This window comes from Oratosquilla oratoria, chromosome 29 (assembly GCF_046742065.1).
Source record: "Oratosquilla oratoria isolate Oo_2021 chromosome 29, ASM4674206v1, whole genome shotgun sequence".
In the NCBI taxonomy this organism is placed as follows: Eukaryota; Metazoa; Arthropoda; class Malacostraca; order Stomatopoda; family Squillidae; genus Oratosquilla; species Oratosquilla oratoria.
Window position 1 is genome coordinate 23,449,955 of NC_134805.1, and position 17,500 is coordinate 23,467,454.

At 40.3% G+C, this 17,500-nt stretch overlaps 1 protein-coding gene across 13 annotated transcripts in view; it reads left to right on the plus strand.

Moving 5' to 3' along the window:
- Positions 1 to 12,989: 12,989 nt before the first annotated feature.
- Positions 12,990 to 17,500, plus strand: part of Coq7 (ubiquinone biosynthesis protein COQ7, mitochondrial) — a 28,862-nt gene continuing 24,351 nt past the window's right edge. Inside the window, exon 1 of one of the 13 annotated variants that reach the window (XR_012967737.1) lies at positions 12,990 to 13,335. Coding sequence is in view for 4 of the 13 variants with exons in the window: in XM_076211910.1 (XP_076068025.1) it covers positions 13,125 to 13,335 (211 nt within the window). In the remaining 9 variants the exon portion in view is untranslated. The other 12 variants (XM_076211910.1, XM_076211915.1, XM_076211920.1 and 9 more) reach the window with 12 other exon arrangements.

Below are 17,500 nucleotides of genomic sequence, written 5' to 3' on the forward strand. Positions count from 1 at the left end.
TTTGTCTGTGATTGAGGAATTCTCTATTCATAGAGAAATGATGCTACTTTATACTGCGACTGTCCCTTCGTTATGCTGTTCCCCGCTCTTAATACTGTCCAGTACCACTTGTCTGAATATTGATTTCCTTTTCTGCCAAACCCTGTGGTAGAGGAGAAAGAATACTGCCACCAAGTGTCCCCACTTGAATAATATAAGGCAACAAAACTGGGACGGGGATAGGACTACTCTCTGTAGCCCCAAAGGCATTCCTTAAAAAAGAAAGGTCTAGGAGGAGTTTTCCAACCAGAACCCTAAGGTTTGGGTTTTAAATAAGTGTGGATGTGGTACATATTAGAGTAAAAGAGAAGAGATAGGCAGTATGTTTATGAGAATAAAGATGGATGTGTTGGCATTGAGTGAAACAAAGTTGAAAGGGAGGGGTGAGTTTCAATTTGAGTGTAGTTAGATGTCAGGAGTGAAAAGAGGATGAGGGAGAGAAGGGGTAGCTATATTAGTAAACAAAGAGATAGGTAAGCATGTGGAGTGGAAGAAAGTTTCTTCAAGGTTAATGTGGATGAAAGTGAAACTGGGAAGGGAGATATAGGTCTTTTAAAGTGCATATGGGCCTGGTAGTGAGAAGAGTGCAGAGGAAAAGGAGGCTTTTTGGATAGATTTAAATGAATGCTTAGAGGGTTAGTGAAAAATGTCTATGTAGTGGTATTAGATCTAAATGCTAGGGTAGGAGATGAACCAATAGATGGAGTGGTAGGGAAGTGTGGAGTGCCAGGAAAAAATCATAAGAGGTGAGATGATAGTGATGTCTTGAGAGCTGATGATAGCAAATACAGTGTTTAGGAAGAAATTAACCATAAGTACACATGGGAGAGGGTGATGGATGGAAGGGTGGTAGACAGGGCTTTCATGGACCATATAGTGGTAACTAGGAGAAGAGTGGAGGAATATCTGGTAGTTTTTTTAAATGTAAGTTGAGAGTGGAGGAGAGACAGGGAGAGGGGAAAAGGACAGAAGGTAGGAAGGTGCTTACAGTGAACTGCTTGAATGGGAAGGAAAAGAAGTGCAAAAAGAGGCTGGGGGAGGGGTGGGAGAGTAGATGTGAAATGGGGTAGGAGTACATAAAATTTTGAAAGCAATAAAAATATGTTTTAAGGGGGAAATTGAGAGAGGAAGAGGAGGTAAATCAAGTAGAGGGGAAAGGGTGAAGGGTGCAGATGAAGAGATGATAATGGAAGAGGTGGCAGTAGGAAGAAGATGGGCAGAGTATTTTAGGGAGTTGCTAAATGTGCAGGAGGATAGGGAGGGAAAGGTGGTTGCAGTGGGAAGCATTAAGAAAATGACAGTGATGAGGAAAATGGAGGAGAAATGGAGAAAGATGAGGTGAAAGCAGTTAAGGTGATGACAGCAGGTAGGGCACCTGGGTTGTATGGGTGTCATGTGGAGTGTACAAAAAAGGGAGGTACAATGATGGTGGACTGGCTGTTGAGGTTGTTTAATGTTTGTATAAAAAAGGGTAGAGTGCTGGAAGGCTGGAAGAGTGCCTGTATAATTCCACTTTATAAGGAAAAAAATAACAAGTGTGAGTGTAGTTTGAGAGGGATCAGTTTGTTGAGTGTAGTTGGGAAGGGTTATGGAAGGGTTTTGGTTGAGAGGATTAGGAGAGGAACAGAGGGAGTGATTAGTGAGGAACAGTGTGAGTTTGTGACTTCTGGGGGTTTCATGGATCAAATTTTTGTGAGAAACCTCTAGTAAGGATGTTTTTAGGGGCTTAATGGATTGGGAAAAGACTTGTGACAGGGTGGATGGGGGGGGCACTGTGGGAGGTATTCCAGATATGTGGGATAGGAGGAAAGCTGTTGAGAGCAGTCAAGAGTTTTTATGAGAGTAGTAGAGCTTGTGTTAGAGTTAGAAATGGTGAGAGTGAGTGGTTTTGGATAAGGGTGGGACTTCATCAGGGACATGTTGTGTTGCCTTGGCTGTTCAATTTATACATGGATGGGGTGATGTGAGAGGTAACTGCAAGAGTAATGGGTCAGAGATTGGAGATGGTTAAAGAAAATTGAGAAAAATGGGAGATAAGCCAGTTGTTGTCTGCTAACAACACTGTGTTTGTAAAGAGCTCAGAGGAGGGATTGAGGAAGTTAGTAACAGAGTTTAGGAAGGTGTGCAAAAGAAGTAAGTTGAAGATAAATGTGGGTAAAAGGAAGGTTATGAGATGTACAAGGAGAGAGGATGGCAGCAACTTGGAAGTGAGTATTAAGGGAGAGAGGCTAGAGGAAGTGGATAGCTTTAGATACTTGAGGTGAATGTAGTGGGAAAGGGAGTGGAAGTGGAGTGTAGATTGAGAGAAGCAAGTGGATGCCTTGGTGGACTGAAAAGTTTTGAGAGAAGTAGACATTTGGGAATGGATGCCGAGAGGAAATTGTGTAGAGGGAAGACTGTGCCAACAGCGCTGTGTGAGGAAGAAATGTGGAACATACGAGAGGAAGCGTTTAAATACATTCGAGATGAAATGCCTGAGAGTGTGGTAGGGGTTGCTGGGCTGGAGTGGGAAACAAGGAGGTGGGGAGGAGAGCGGGGATGTGTGGGGAGTTGTGAGATGGGGTTGATGAGGAAGTGTTGGGAGGGTTTGGACACATGGAAGAAATGAGTGAAAAAGGATTGGTAAAACAGGCAGAGGTGGTGGGTGTGAACATGAGGGGGAACCAAGGATGAGATGGATGGATGGGGTAAAAGGGGCACTGGGAAAGAGGGGAATATCTGTTGGGAAAGGGAGAAGATGGAAGATAGGGGTGAGAGGAGAATGTTTGTGTATGGATGATGCTGTGATGCATGGAAGGGGGTAGGTGGAGGATGGGGGTGAGTTTGTAAGTGTGAATGATGTTTTGACACAGCCTGAAAGAATTGAAAGGATTTCTCTCTGTCTTTTCTTTTTCTGCACGAGAGGACGAAGCAGCCTTGCTACATTGCTTCTGACCCAGGGCAATGGGCAAGATGCAGGTATGTGGGGATGAAATGTGTGGGAGTGGATTTATGCCTTCGACTTTGGCTACCTCCCTTGTAAGGGGGTAAAAAGTTGTTGGTGTATATATGTATGTGCTTCAAACAAGTCTTATCATGGGTCTAAACTAGCCTGAGGCAGTTCTTATAATGAGAGTGGATTTGTTGGAAGTGACATAGAACAAGAGGGTGAGCGAGCTTATATACTTGTCAACCAGAAGCGGTGTATATGCACCCAGGCACTTCCTGATTTGGAAGCTGGCTTTAGTCAATCTGCCATTCCATTGGTTGAATGCACTTGTGAGCTGACTGGAAGTGTGCATATGCAACATGGCACACGCCATTCTGGAAACCAGCTCTAGTCAGTCTACCATTTCATTGGCCAAATATGCACCAAACCATCAGTAATGAGTGAAGGTCGTCCACTTCGTTCCTCATCATGCACATTTGTAAGGCCATCTTTAAATGCTCTCACCCTTTTCTGCACCATCCCATCACTCATGTTTTCTCCATACACTTCACTGATCTGATGATGAATTTCAGCCACTTTCACGCCTTTAGCAGTAAGAAAACGAATCACGGCATGTATTTCACAGTCGGCGGCATTTCAAATACTCACAAACTTAAACACAATTAGATGATTCTGTAATTATGTTGAAAAGTAAATTACAGTACAGGTTTTCATGTAAAAATAAAATTGTTACGAAAAGTCTACTAGTTTCATTTTTATTTCAAAACTTTACTTAAAAAACATGCCTCGTGTGTGTGTGTGTATATATATATATATACACACAGTGATAAAAAGGGAGGTAGATGGGTGAGGGGAGAAAAGGGGGGGGAGAGAGAGAGAGAGAGGGAGGGCAAGGGGAGGAGGGAGGGAGAGATGAAAGAGAGAAGAGAGATGGGAGGGAAGGAATGAGAAAAAGAGAGAAATGAAAAATGGGGATGGGGAGAAAGATAAGAGAAAGGGAGGGGGGAAATAAACAGAGAGAGAGAGAGAGAGAGAGAGAGAGAGAGAGAGAGAGGATGATGGGGAAATGGAGACACACACAGAGAGAGAGAGAGAGAGAGAGAGAGAGAGAGAGAGAGAGAGAGAGAGAGGGGAGGGATGGAGGGAATGTGAGAGATTGTTGTTATGGGCTTAGGTTACCAATGCTTCTATCCATGTGAACAATATCACATCATCACTGAACACAATATTGTATTTCATGGGTTCACCTAGGTAGCCAAGAGTTTATAGTTTGGTTAGGAGGTGGCTGAAACTTTATAGTTTGGTTAGGAGGTGGCTGAGAGCTTATAGTTTGGTTAGGAATCCTATTTTGGGGGGGGGGGTGGAGTTGTAAAGAAATGATAGAGATACTGCTGTTTTGTCGCCCAGGATTTGGTGTAGTTATTATTCTTTCAGGGGGGTAGATGATAAAGTAGGTGATTGTTGCATATTGTATAAACTTGACATTCTAGTAGTGTGTATAATATTGTGAAGAAAGCTTAACCTAAGCAGGTGGGAGGGTTGTTTCCTGTTGTGAAGTGGCCATGTGTGAGGCCGGAATCTCCTGTTCCTGGGCATATTAATGCAGTTTTAATACTTTGGTTCTGTTGATGTGAGGACAGCCATGGATATACATGGGGACTAATTGTTTTCAGGTGGTTTGTTGGGTGTTATTCCCAACATCTTTACAAGAAGATTTAGATCAATTACAGCAATGGTCTGAAAAGTGGCTAATGAAATTTAACACAAGTAAATGCAAGGTAATGCACATAGGTAAAAATAACAGTAAGTACGATTACAACTTATTTGGAAATTCGTTAACAAAAGTGGATAGTGAAAAAGATCTCGGCGTAATTATCAGTAACGACCTCAAATCATCCAAGCAGTGTATTTCAGCCTCTGAGAAAGCAAATAAGATTCTGGGATTGATTGCGCGATCTTTTGATTTCAAAAGTCCATCACTCATTAACAAGCTATATAAATCGTTAGTTCGTCCACATTTGGAATATGCTGTTTCCGTATGGTCACCGAATCTCATTAAAGACATTGACAGACTGGAAAAACGTACAACGGCGAGCCACAAAACTGATTCCAAATATCAAAAATAAATCATACGAAAATCGACTTAAGCACATGAATCTGTTTTCCCTAAAAAAACGTAGACTCAGAGGTGACTTGATACAGGTCTTTAAGATTTTAAAGGGAATTGACATCAAAAGTGACCAAATTTTCACATTGAATGAGAATCAGACAAGAAACAATGGTCTCAAACTGTCCGGAAATAGATTCAATTTGGAAGTAGGTAGAAACAACTTTGCCAACCGTGTAGTTAATGAATGGAATAAACTTCCTGCACAGGTAGTGCAATGTAGTTCAGTTCGAAGCTTTAAGAATCATTTAGATAAATACCTAAGATGCTGTAATGATTATAATTTATGTTATATTATTTGTTTTTGTTTTGTTATAATTTGTCTGTCTGATTTTCATTTATTATTAGTTATATGTCAATTTATAATCATTTACTATTTACCTTTTTGTTTGTTATTCAACTATACCTATGCATTTATTTATGTATTTTATTTGTTATTTTTACATTATTATAGTTTTAATTTATTATTAATATGATTTTTTTTTTTTTTTTTTTTTTGCATCCGACCTAGATATGGATCAAAAGGTCTCCTGTCGGCATGCTCCGCCTTTGTAATCCTTTGTTTGGTATTACTGATTGAATAACTAGGTAATAATCTGTCACTGGCAGGGAAGATGAGGCACTGAAAGGGATGGATACCACCTTTTCAGCTACCTTACCAGGGATCTACGTGAGAGATATTTCAAGTGGGTAGAACTTTGGATGATTCATAAATGGATTTTGGTTAGTGGGTTGTGGGCCTTTAGGGTGAAAATTTCTTGTCAGGCACTTAGTAAATCTGACATATAGACTGTGTGTGGGGAGGGAGATGGGTTGTGGATAATACAGAGAGCTGCAAGAATGTGGAGAGTTGATTGATAACGATTGAGGCAATGGTAGAAAGGGACCCAAATCTCGATTCAGTTGAGGGCACTCATAATCTACTCCATGGTACAAACAGGAACCACCAGTGCATATACTGACACCTGTAGAATGGGAAGATAGCTGGGACAGAAATTCTTGTCAGATGACTTCAGTTGGCATTTGTTTTTTCTTACGGTGAGGCAAGGGTGTATTGGAGAAAGCAGCCAGGGGTTTAAATCGAGTGTTGTAGTATGAAGGACTCTCAGCAATTTCCAGTGTAGATAACACGCCTAACATTCTTTTGCCATATGGATGAGCATTATATATGGGTACTTGTCAATTTTTTGATGGGTTGTGGCTTAACTGGTGTGGGAGACTGGGTTGATAGGGTTGATATTGATGCAGTAGAAGTATTTTGGTAATATCAAGGTATGGTGGATGTCCAGGGAGGGTGCCAGCTTTCTGTGTACAAGTTTTCAAGTGAATTAGTGAAAAAGTCATAGTGTTAAAGCATATGCCAAAGAAGCATATAGGTAAGTATTCAAAATGCTGTAGGTGTAGTGGAGAAGAAAGCTTGACATTCATAGACTTTTTTCTGAAAGAAGGCCTGTTATAGGTTCCAGAGGAGTTGTCAGTTTGTTCCCCATCTTGTGTGGGATAGTAGTTTTAGATCACAAAATCCTGAGGTAAAGCTTATGTAGGATCCAACACTTCTATTGTGTGCCATATGCTTTTTCCAAATCAAAGAATATGGCTTACATGTTGTTTGTTATCTAATGCAGAGTGGGTTCTTTAGGTCTGCAGGAGGATATCCAAAGTGATGTGGTCGGTTTGGAATCCTGTTTGAAAGGCATTCCAGTGAGCCTTGGGAGTCAGTTCGAGGCCTTTTTCCTTCTGGGAGTTTGCAGAGACAATTTGTAAAGGTGACTGGAAATTATCTATTTGGGGAAGTTTTGTCCTTTCCTAGCATAAGGAAGGGGAAGATGATGGCTTCTCTCCAGGCAACTGGGGTGGTGCCTACTGTTCTTATTATTTTGAAGAGGCTTACTATGAACGACGTTGTGGTTGGGTGTTGCATCACATCATGGTGCATGTCATCTGGGTGAAGAACACTTTTCTTTCACAGCTGGATTAGTGAGGTGTGACATCCCATTTCTGAGAAGACAGTTGTAGCTTTGGGGGAGTGATGAGAAGTATGCAGGTTAGTTGCGATTTAAAAGTAGTCTTCGGGTATATAAATTTGGGTCCATGTTGTGTGGCTAGATGTTGGGCAATTTTTTTTTTCTTTGTACCAATTTTGTTGCTTAGGATGGTGAAATTCTGATTTGACCTTTAATTTGGACGACATGGGCTGGGATATGTGGATGCTTTATAGATTTTTACTTTTTTTTCTTCATATTTTGGATATAAAGGTTTGGGAGGTGGTGAATACTGAAATATAGGTTTGCCATATACGGGATGATGAAGGAGGGTTGCCTTGTCAATGAAGGAGCGAGACTCTGCTGTGGGTGTGCTATGTCTTGCTTCTAACCTGGGCAAGGACAGGTGGTAGAGATGACTCTTCATCCAGAAGGAGCTAATACCGAAGAGAAACAAATGGGTGACAGGATCCTGAAGTCACAATCACTCCTTAATATATATTTTTTGCACCAAGACATTTAGTAGTTTCTGTCACAGTTTATCTCTATCCCCACTCCATTCTCTGCTACCTAAATACTTGAAACTATTTACTTCCTCCTTTAAGATTTATCTCCAACTTACTGCATCCCTCATACATCTAATCACTTTGCTTTTACCCAGTTACTTTCAACTTCCCATCCCAAACCTACCCAAACTGTCAATATCTGCCTTAGACCCTCTGACCCAGCCACAGTTACAGTCTTATCAGCAAACAATAACTGGCTCACTTCCCTCTTCTTTTCACTCTAACCATTTCCAATCCTCTGCCAATCACCCTCACATTTACCTCCCATACTACACCATCCATGTACACACTGAACAGCCATGATGACATCACACAACCTTGGCATAGGCTTACCTGCACCTCAAACCATTCACTAACTACCATTCATTTCCAACCCTAACACAAACTCTACAACTCGCATAAAAGCTTTTGATTGCCCTTGACAGCTTTCCCCCACCTATTCCATGTATTTACAATACCCTCCACAATGCCTTCGCATCTACCTTGTCATAAGCCTTCTCAAAGTTCATGAAGGCCTAAACAATATCCTTACCATTTGCCAAAAACTCTTCATAAATATGCATTACCACAATTGTTTCATCTATGTACCCTTTACCTTTCCTAAACCTACTCTATTTCTCCCCAATTACTTCATCTGTTCGTCTTCTAATTCTCTAAATTAACACCCTACCATATGCCTTTCCAACTACACTCAACTAATAACTCTAAAAACTACTAAATTTACATTTCTCTCTTTTCCTTTGTAAAGAAGTACTACACAAGCACACCTCCAGGCCATCCAAGCTACATTCAGCAAACTAATACCTCTATCCAGGTTTGTGTTGGTGTGGATAGGCTGTCGAGCATAACTGTATGAATTTCTGTTTTAAGAGTTAATATTTGAAAAAGACAATAATAATAACAATAAATAAAGAATAATTGAAATGAATAATAAAAAAAAAATTGTAAAGTAGCTTAAGATATTTTAAAATCTTAAGATTTCAGTTTTGTCTATATTTCTAAAGAATTACAATACCATACGCGTTATGCTCACACATCCTCCTGGCTTTGGTGATTTGAGACGCTTACTCATGAGGGCAGGGTGGGGGTGGGGGGGGGGTTGTTTCTTACCACTACCCCTTGTTCTGCCTACTGGCACCTGTGACACTGTTCTCTGCAGATTATTGTGTATTTTCACCTTTTTATCACTTTCAGAGCCCCCACTACTTTCATTTTCACATGAGACCTAGATAAAGCCATCCCTAACACACTATATCAGTTTCATCCACTTCCAACACTCCCCGCACCACAAATTCTCCATAATCTAGTAAGAGAGCATGTCCTCTCCACACAGTGCCACCACTACTAGCGAGGGAGGGAGGGAGAGGAGAGAGAGAGAGAGAGAGAGTCACACATGGAAGGGAAGGAGAGGAAGGAGAGAGATTGTGAGGAGGAGGATGGGAAGGAAAAAGTGGGGGGCGAGACAGAAACTGAGAGAGAGAGAGATGGCAGGGGTGGGAGTAGACAGAGGGAGAGACAGACATGGTGGCTGGGAGAAAAAGAAAAATATGGCAGGAGAGAGAGGAAAGGAGAAAGTGGGGACAGAACACACACACAGAGGGGCAAAGAGAGGGAAAGGAAGGGAGAGAGAGAAAAAGAAAGAGAGGGGGAGGGAGAGAGGGGAGGAAGAGAGAGAGAGAGGAGAGGAGGGAGAGAGAGAGAGGGGAAAGGGAGAGAGAGAGGGGAAAGGGAGAGAGAGAAGAGGGAGAGAGAGAAGAGGGAGGGAGGGAGAGAGGGAGAAGGAAGAAAGACAAGTCAGAGATGCACACACACATATTGAAGGGAGGGACTGAGGGAGAAAAAGGAGAGATTGTAGGGAAGGAGAAAGTTGAGGAGACACACACACACAGTGAGAGACAGACAAAGAGAGGGAAGGAGGCAGGGGGAGGGGGAGAGGGAGAGGGGGGAGAGAGTGAGAGTGAGAGAGAAAGTCAGAATTTTGATTTGTAACTTGGGGAAAAATGTTGAAAAATCTGAACTATTGAATTACTAATATTGTAATTTGATTGTTCTTGAGTACCAAGATCGTGGAGGGTATTCCTGAGTATCTGGGTTTAAGCTTCGGGGTCATGTCATATTTGTTTAATCTTAGGTAAATGCAGAAATATTAGGCAGTAGTTCATAACCTGCGAGTGAGATAGGATGGTCATTAGATAACCAGCTGTCATTTGCAGATAACAGTACACTTGTGACTGACTAAACTGAAGCAGTGGATGACAGTTTGGAAGGGTATGTGAGGAATGAAAGTTGAGTGAGTGTGGGCAAAAGTAATGAGATGTATAAGGCATGATGATGGCTGGTTGAACATGAGTGAAGGATAACAGGCTTGAGGAGGTAGTTTCAAGTACAGGGAATCCCTCTATACACAAAACTTTGATGTAAGATTTGAATGTATGAAAAAGAAAAAGTGAGGAGAGTTTTCTCTATACAAAAGGCACATGTTTCAATGGTACAAAACAAAGTATGAAAAATGATCAAAACACTGTACAGAACCAAGTTTACTGCATGGGCAACCATAGAGCTAGTCTTGGTTCAATATGTAAAAGTATCTGAAAGTACATATCCCTTTTGTATATAGGGAATTTCCTGTATTTGGGGTTGAAATTGATCCACTGCCCCATATCCCTTACAGAACATCAATGGCTTTCAGACAACTGGTAACAGCCTTCAGGTGGGCCCACAAATTACTCCAGGAAGATATAGTGTTACTATATAGTGGTAAGAGAGATTTAACATGGGTGGCAGAATGTAGGGATAGTATTTTTTTCTGCTTTTTAAGTCCCCAGTTATCAAAGAATGCTAAGTAACTTGGTTCATTGTGATGTCACTAAATCCGTAAAACAGGGATTGCACAAAACTTACGATCATTAATACACATACAGCTAATGAATGAATGAAGGAGTGGATGTGGAGTTGAATTATGGTGGAAATGAAACTACTTTCTGGACAGAATATTATGTAATATAGGTCCTTGGAAATGAATAGGGGATGATTGGCAGAGACTTGGAATATATGCAAAATAGACACGAGGAAAATAAAGGTTTCTGAGACAAAGTGTTTATAAGAAAAATTACAAAGGAGTTATAGAAACTGATACAGCAATAAATGTGGAGGTGAGGCTGAAAACAGGGATGGAAACTGAGATTCTGGATGGGGTTGATCAACAATGAAGTGGTTTATGGAAAGAATGGAGATATGAGCAAAGAATGTAGATGGAACGAGTCTGAAAGACTAAGGACTAGGTGAAATAATAGGGTTAATAGGCTTTGGAATAATGTGGAATATCTCTTCAGCAGGGAAGAGGATGCAAAGATAGGAGTGATCCGATGGAAAGTGATTGAATGAATAGATGATTAAGATTATAGGGAGGTTTTCATTTGTTTCATAACTCATTTTGGGAGAATAAGGAATGTGGAGGTGGGAAAAATAATCATTTGATGAAGTGGTAGGGGAAAACCAGCTCCATTTATCAGGTCCTGCTATGAAGAGAGATGTGCCTCACTGAATTACCTTTGACAAAAGCAATATGATAGGCTAAAGGACACCTATCATCAACAGCAGAGGATGACCATGATGGATGTGATTCTTGAGCTAATCAGGAACGAGGTAGGATTTAAGGTTACTTTTACCAGTACCCTTCTCATGCAGGCTGAGGTGAGTAGGGTGGATCCTGAAGAAGAGTGCATTTATGAGAATACTGAACCTACCCTACTTGCAGAGAATAACCAATCTGAACAACCATTATCACAGGGCTTGAAATTGAATATTTGTTGGATGGCAACTTGAAGTCAAGTTAAAAGTGGATCAACATCCTCTTCCACAGACAAATCTCTATTCCTACTGAGATGTGGTGGAACTCTTCCCCCCACGCTGTTAACAACAAAATTCAAAGTCACTCCAGCCATTTACGAACACTCAATGTGATTGGTGAGGAATTGGTAATAGGTTTCAAAGGGTCCAACAAGATTTGCTGGTTCTATTCCAGTACTACATTTTTAACTTTTCCACATTTTTGCAATTGAAAGATTATTTTTTTCTATGCAATGTTTTTGTTTGGTTATGAGCTATTGGACAACACAAGCTTCAAATCAATCTTTGAGTGATTCTGGTATTTTACTGTTACCGTTAGACACAGCGGGAAGATGAACATGGTAAAATACTTGGTTCAAAGAGAAATAGCACAAGGACAATGTTATACATAAACAAATGATGTTAACTTTATCTGTGGTGATGGCTATTTCCAAAATAAACATTCAATGTGCAGGGTAAGAATTTTGACAACCAGCTGTTTTCCCTAAACAGTTCACTCCTTTCCTTCTTCTAATCTCTGTCCATAACAAGCTTTAAGTCCCTCAAAGTTAGCAGCAGCTATCTTTAAATAAAACAAATGCTGAGCCCCACACCACACATTCACATTTTTATCACCTATTGGCTATTTCAAGATAAAATGTCCAAGGTCATTCAGTCTGTCTTCCATACCCTACTTAAGTCTGTTCCTACTTTTGAAGATCCATAGGTGAAGCTGTATAATGCATATTTAATTCAATTTTAAGACTGTTTAGCATGACTTGCAAACACAGGTTCATGTATAATAGCATGACTTGCTTACGAAAATAGTACGAAAGAATTGTTTGCACAACTGAAGCACACAGGCTAAGCCTATATAAATGTCTCTTGCATATATTTGGGCTACCCAATTACTGTGTGCATTCTTTCCTTTTCGTGTTATACTTCTTCTAACCACACCAAAATTGAACATGAAAAAATTACGAAATAGCAAATACGTTCGATAAACTTTGAGCATCTTAATTAAACATAGCCCTTCCAAAGCATATGAAAATATTCATCATGCAAATGCACCGAGCATGCCACCAACAGAACGTGTAGATAAAGAAAGCATTATTGACCCATTGAATAAGCCTGATCTAAGCTTGGCTTCAATGCAACAAAAATCAATAACCCCGTCGACCCCCGTGTCCCTTTAATGGCTGGCTTTTAAACGTCACTAATAGTGTTCATGTTCAAATCTGTTCCGTTAGTGATACAGACTTCCAACGTTCACATCACTCTCCCCTTGAAAAATATTTAGAGAAGAAATAAACAACGACGAGGAACGGAGAGTAAAATTAGATGACCTTAAAATAGAATTTTCTGTCTCTTCCAACACACTTCTCTGCATTTCGAACATAATTTAGCATGTAAACGGGAACAACACAGGCTTTGCAACTTTTAGGCACTATTACCACTGCCTTAAGGAGGATGGTAGAAGCGACTAAGAATGTTTAATCCCATGAAAATTGTCAGCTTGTTCACGATTTGGCGGCGGAACCTGTGGCTGTTCTTGCAGCCCTGCCTGGCTGATAATTCTTCAATTTTACGGCAGATTGTATGACAGAGGAGGCATGGGGCCGTGTTTATGCGCCGGGGTTGCATGCCAAGGGGCCCATTTAGTGACATTTGGCGCAAGGGGCGGGGGTATGTGGACTGAGCAGGCCCAAGTGAGAAAATTTGGACAGACGAGGGGGCTGCGTACGCACCTACCTGCGTGCACCAGTCCAATTTTGTTCAATCTCAAGTCTTCAGACTACCTTCCCCTACTCACCCAACTCTCGAGTCTATAGCACATTAATTCATTGTACTTGCGACACTAATTCAACCACAAACAACCAAGCAAGGGCACTGTCCAATTTCACTGTGAATTGTTTGTACCAACAGGGAAAAATATTGATTTTCTCCATGGCGTAGGTCCGCCTCCAGTCGCTGGGCCATATTGAGTCTGCGCAGAACAAAGCCTAGCAGAAGACATTTGAGTTTTTGAGGCGGGAACGTGCTTCTCCTCTCCCATCTCTCACGTGTGGATTGAAGTGCAGTCTCATGATTCTAAATGGTAAACATATGGAACTTCATGGCTCCCGACTTACCGGAAAATAATGAAAAATAGGACGTAGACTACCAGATACAATGACAGGACGCGGTAACTGGTACGATGTGATTTTGAACTTCATGATGGGGGCGACGGTGCTGCCATCTATTGAGTGTTTTTCTCATGACACTGAGCGCCTTAGGGCCACCCGGTCTGCATGGGGATACGTAACGAGGATATATGCTTGAGACTGCATATATTATATGTATATGTATGTACATTTATATGTATATATTTGAGTAAAAGTCACGCGCTGTGTATGGGGACGAATGGACTGCGCTCCGAAGAGGACTCTGTTCTGAGTCTTGGAGTTTAGTATTGTGCCTCTAACTTTGGATTTCATTATCTATCCTCCACTATAGACTATTTCTTTGTCGAACTAGAAATTGCACTGGTTTAAAAAACTTACTATGTAGTCGGATTTAATATATATATAAACATGGTGTTTCATCTGATGTATATGTCGAATCATAACAATCGTCGGTGCTCGTCTTGGTGTTCTTTAGACTTATTTCTGGTCGTGAATCCTTTATATGTCACAAGAAGATTTGTTGTTTGCTAATACCATTATTGTGGAGAAACTCTATTGGCGGCACAGCGTTAGTTATACATCGTAAATTGTGAAAGGAAGATTTACTGTATTGAAAAACTACAAAGTGTGACTACCAAATATATAATACATATTGTTGAGTGTACGTACAAGATATGTTGTCATTATTTTTTCATGGTATCAACTCTTTCTGACAACATGACTATCACAAGAGTACCAGTAGCTTTCATAATGAACTGATATGTGTTAACGTGTCCAACACCTGAAGTCACCTGTGAGTAACTTAGACTTAGTGTATCGTCGGCCGATCCGTCCGTATATTTTTATTTCACCTATGAATAGGTAGTGGGGAAATTATGGAGTTTTTGTAGTATTGCCAACTTCGAGAATTTTTCATCCAGTGCAAGTTTGTTCCATTGTGTCTTTTGCTATGTAAACATGGTTATTGTTAGTGATACATCACTACCTTAGCTGATCAGGTAGTAAAAGGTTAATTTCAAAGCTATAGGTATAGGCCTCAGAGGAGATCCATCTCGGCTGCGTTAATAATGGACGGATTAACTTTAAACTTATTTATCTTACTGAAAGTAAAAGATACAAGAGAGCTTAAAGCTCATAAGGGGTACCTCTTTTTCGACTGCCTTACGTTTATATGTCAATGGACATGTTTTTAGTAAAGGCAGTAGTCATTCAGATTTGAGATTAGTAGTAAAGGCAGTTGTCATTCAGATTGTTTTTGTTTAACTGGAAGAATCAAATGTAAGATATGTCAACACTTGTATCATTTGAAGGTCTTGACCATGTCCTGACTTTTTTCAATTTTGTAGGTTGGGATATTCTAGTACATATTAGACATGACTATGTCAGGACAGCATTGCACCTATTCCCATGTCTCCTCACCACAAATAGGTTTGGTAAGGGTGTGTGGGTGGGGGGGGAGCAGTTACTGGGGTCATAGCTTTCCCAACTTTTAAGAGTTATGTTGACATACTAGACTAGTGTAATTTCTTCCATTTGTTTTATTATGTTGGATGCATGGATGATTGAAATTATTCTATCCATTATTGATGCAGCTGAGATAGATTTCCACTGAGGCCCCCTGACAGGCAATGCCGTTTCTGAGTCTATACCCTGTCATAGTGGCTGTGTAAAGTTCAAAGTGTTTGGTAGCTGAATAGTAATTATTACACAGCTGAATATACTTGTGGCAAAGGATACACAATGATCATACATGGGGATAGAAATAGTGTCCTAGTTAATAGTATATGATAATATTATGTACTATCTAGTTAGTCAGATTGTTTTACCTACTTTATGAGGGAGCTACATTGTTTATGTAATATGTTTGCATTATTTGATTTTTTTTAGTGTGTTCATGATGTCGATGTAGTTAGTTGTTCTTTTCATTTTTTTTTATGTCATTGTCATATATGTCATTGATATTGCATTTGTATGCATTGTTAGTAGAAAGGCATGGGCACTTTGATAGTATGTGTGCCTGAGTTTCAGAATGCACATTACATTTTCTGCATTTGATATCAGTCTCCTTACCTTTCTAGTTGTTTTTTACATCTAGCATTCTTGTTTTAGTTTTGAATATTGTTAATACCTCTTGTCTGGTAAGCTGTTTTATACATTCTCGTCTTACACCTGCTTTCTATGTTTTGTTTGTAGTTAGTGTCTGGAGCTTGGATTTATTCTTTGCTTGTTCATTTGTTTTGTTTTCAAATTTTTTGTACAAGGTTTTTATTTGCTGTGCATGGATATCATTGGTGTATGCTACTTTTTTTTTCATTCCATCTATCCATTTTTTGTCTATCCATAATTTTGGTCAAGTATTATGGGTTTTGTATAGTTTTTCTCCATGGTCAGTGTTTTTGGTTATAATTTTTGTTATGTATAGCAACCCCATTTCAAAGTATAGTGATTCTAATGGTGTTGATTGGAGTACCATTAGTATTCTTATCATACTCTCTTGTAGCTGATTGAGCAGTTTTTCTTTATACTTGTTTAGAGTCCTGTACTTGAAGGTGCCACCACTGTAAATACCCACTTTATACCAAACTGGGGCCTTGTCTTACCTCATTCAGTAGAGCACTGAACACGGTGCCAATGTAATGTGGGTTTAAATCTTGCAGCTGTATAATTTCACTTATATAAGCAAACTGCATTTTCTAGTAGATGATACTTCTAGCTCAACAATTGATCAGTATTCATCCTTTGCTGCAAATACATTCAATTGTTTAACAATTTGTATTCAGTTTACACATGCTTATGAACCTTATACATCCATATGATTACCATATTAGAATAGCTGGTAGGACTTACAGAGATGTGCCAACTTACTGTACTTGGGGGGGGGGGGTCAAGAGAACCATCCCAATTTGCCTATGGTCTCACAGATTGTGGACACACATTATAAGAGGCGATGAAGGACCCATAATGATAGCCCATGAAGGCAATTGGTTTCCTCCGTGGCTCCAGTGCCCTGCCTTATTAACTACACAGACAATCCAATGACAATAAAGTTGGAAGACAAAGGTTGGTGCCTTTCTTCATTGGGGAGTTGGATAAATTCAGAATTAGCTTGATTACTTTGCATATTCTTCAGGGAATATTCACATGAAGCAATTGCTCAGGTAATTGCTTTAAAGGAATCTGGCCTGCAAACCAAACAAATAGTGCAGCAAATTGGTGCCAGTGAGAGAACAGTGCACCGGTGGGTAGTCAGATTTTATGAGGAGGGAGGGAACAACCTGCCATCTTCAAAACCAAGGTCTGGTAGGCCTAAGAAGACTTCGGGTTGGGCCCACAATATTTTGAAACGTACTTTGGAGTCTAAGAACCACAGTCAAGAAAATCAAGCAGGACAACCCAGATCTGTTTGGTGGTGTGTTTGTGAGGACAGCACACCACCACATCAAGGCCCTTAATTACAAGTGCTGCCCTGTGAAGAAATGCATCACTGACACCAATTTCCTGTACTATTTGCTTGGATTCCAGGCCAAATTCCTTTAGAGCAATTATCTGAGCAGCTGCTTCCCATGAATATTCCTTACTAGAGGTCATATTAGGGTCGTAGGGATGCCTGCAGTGGTAAAAAGGCGACGTGTCAGAGAGAAAATTCTATGAGCACTCACCAAAGCAATCCTCTTCCCACAACAGCTAAACGCAAGCTAACCTAAATTTTGTGCTGCCACGTCACTCAGGCTATCCTACACTAAACACAGCACGGCCATCACTTATGTCTGAATTCAATACTATCTCCTATGGTTATGGTTACAAAATGGGTAAAATTCCTGTCC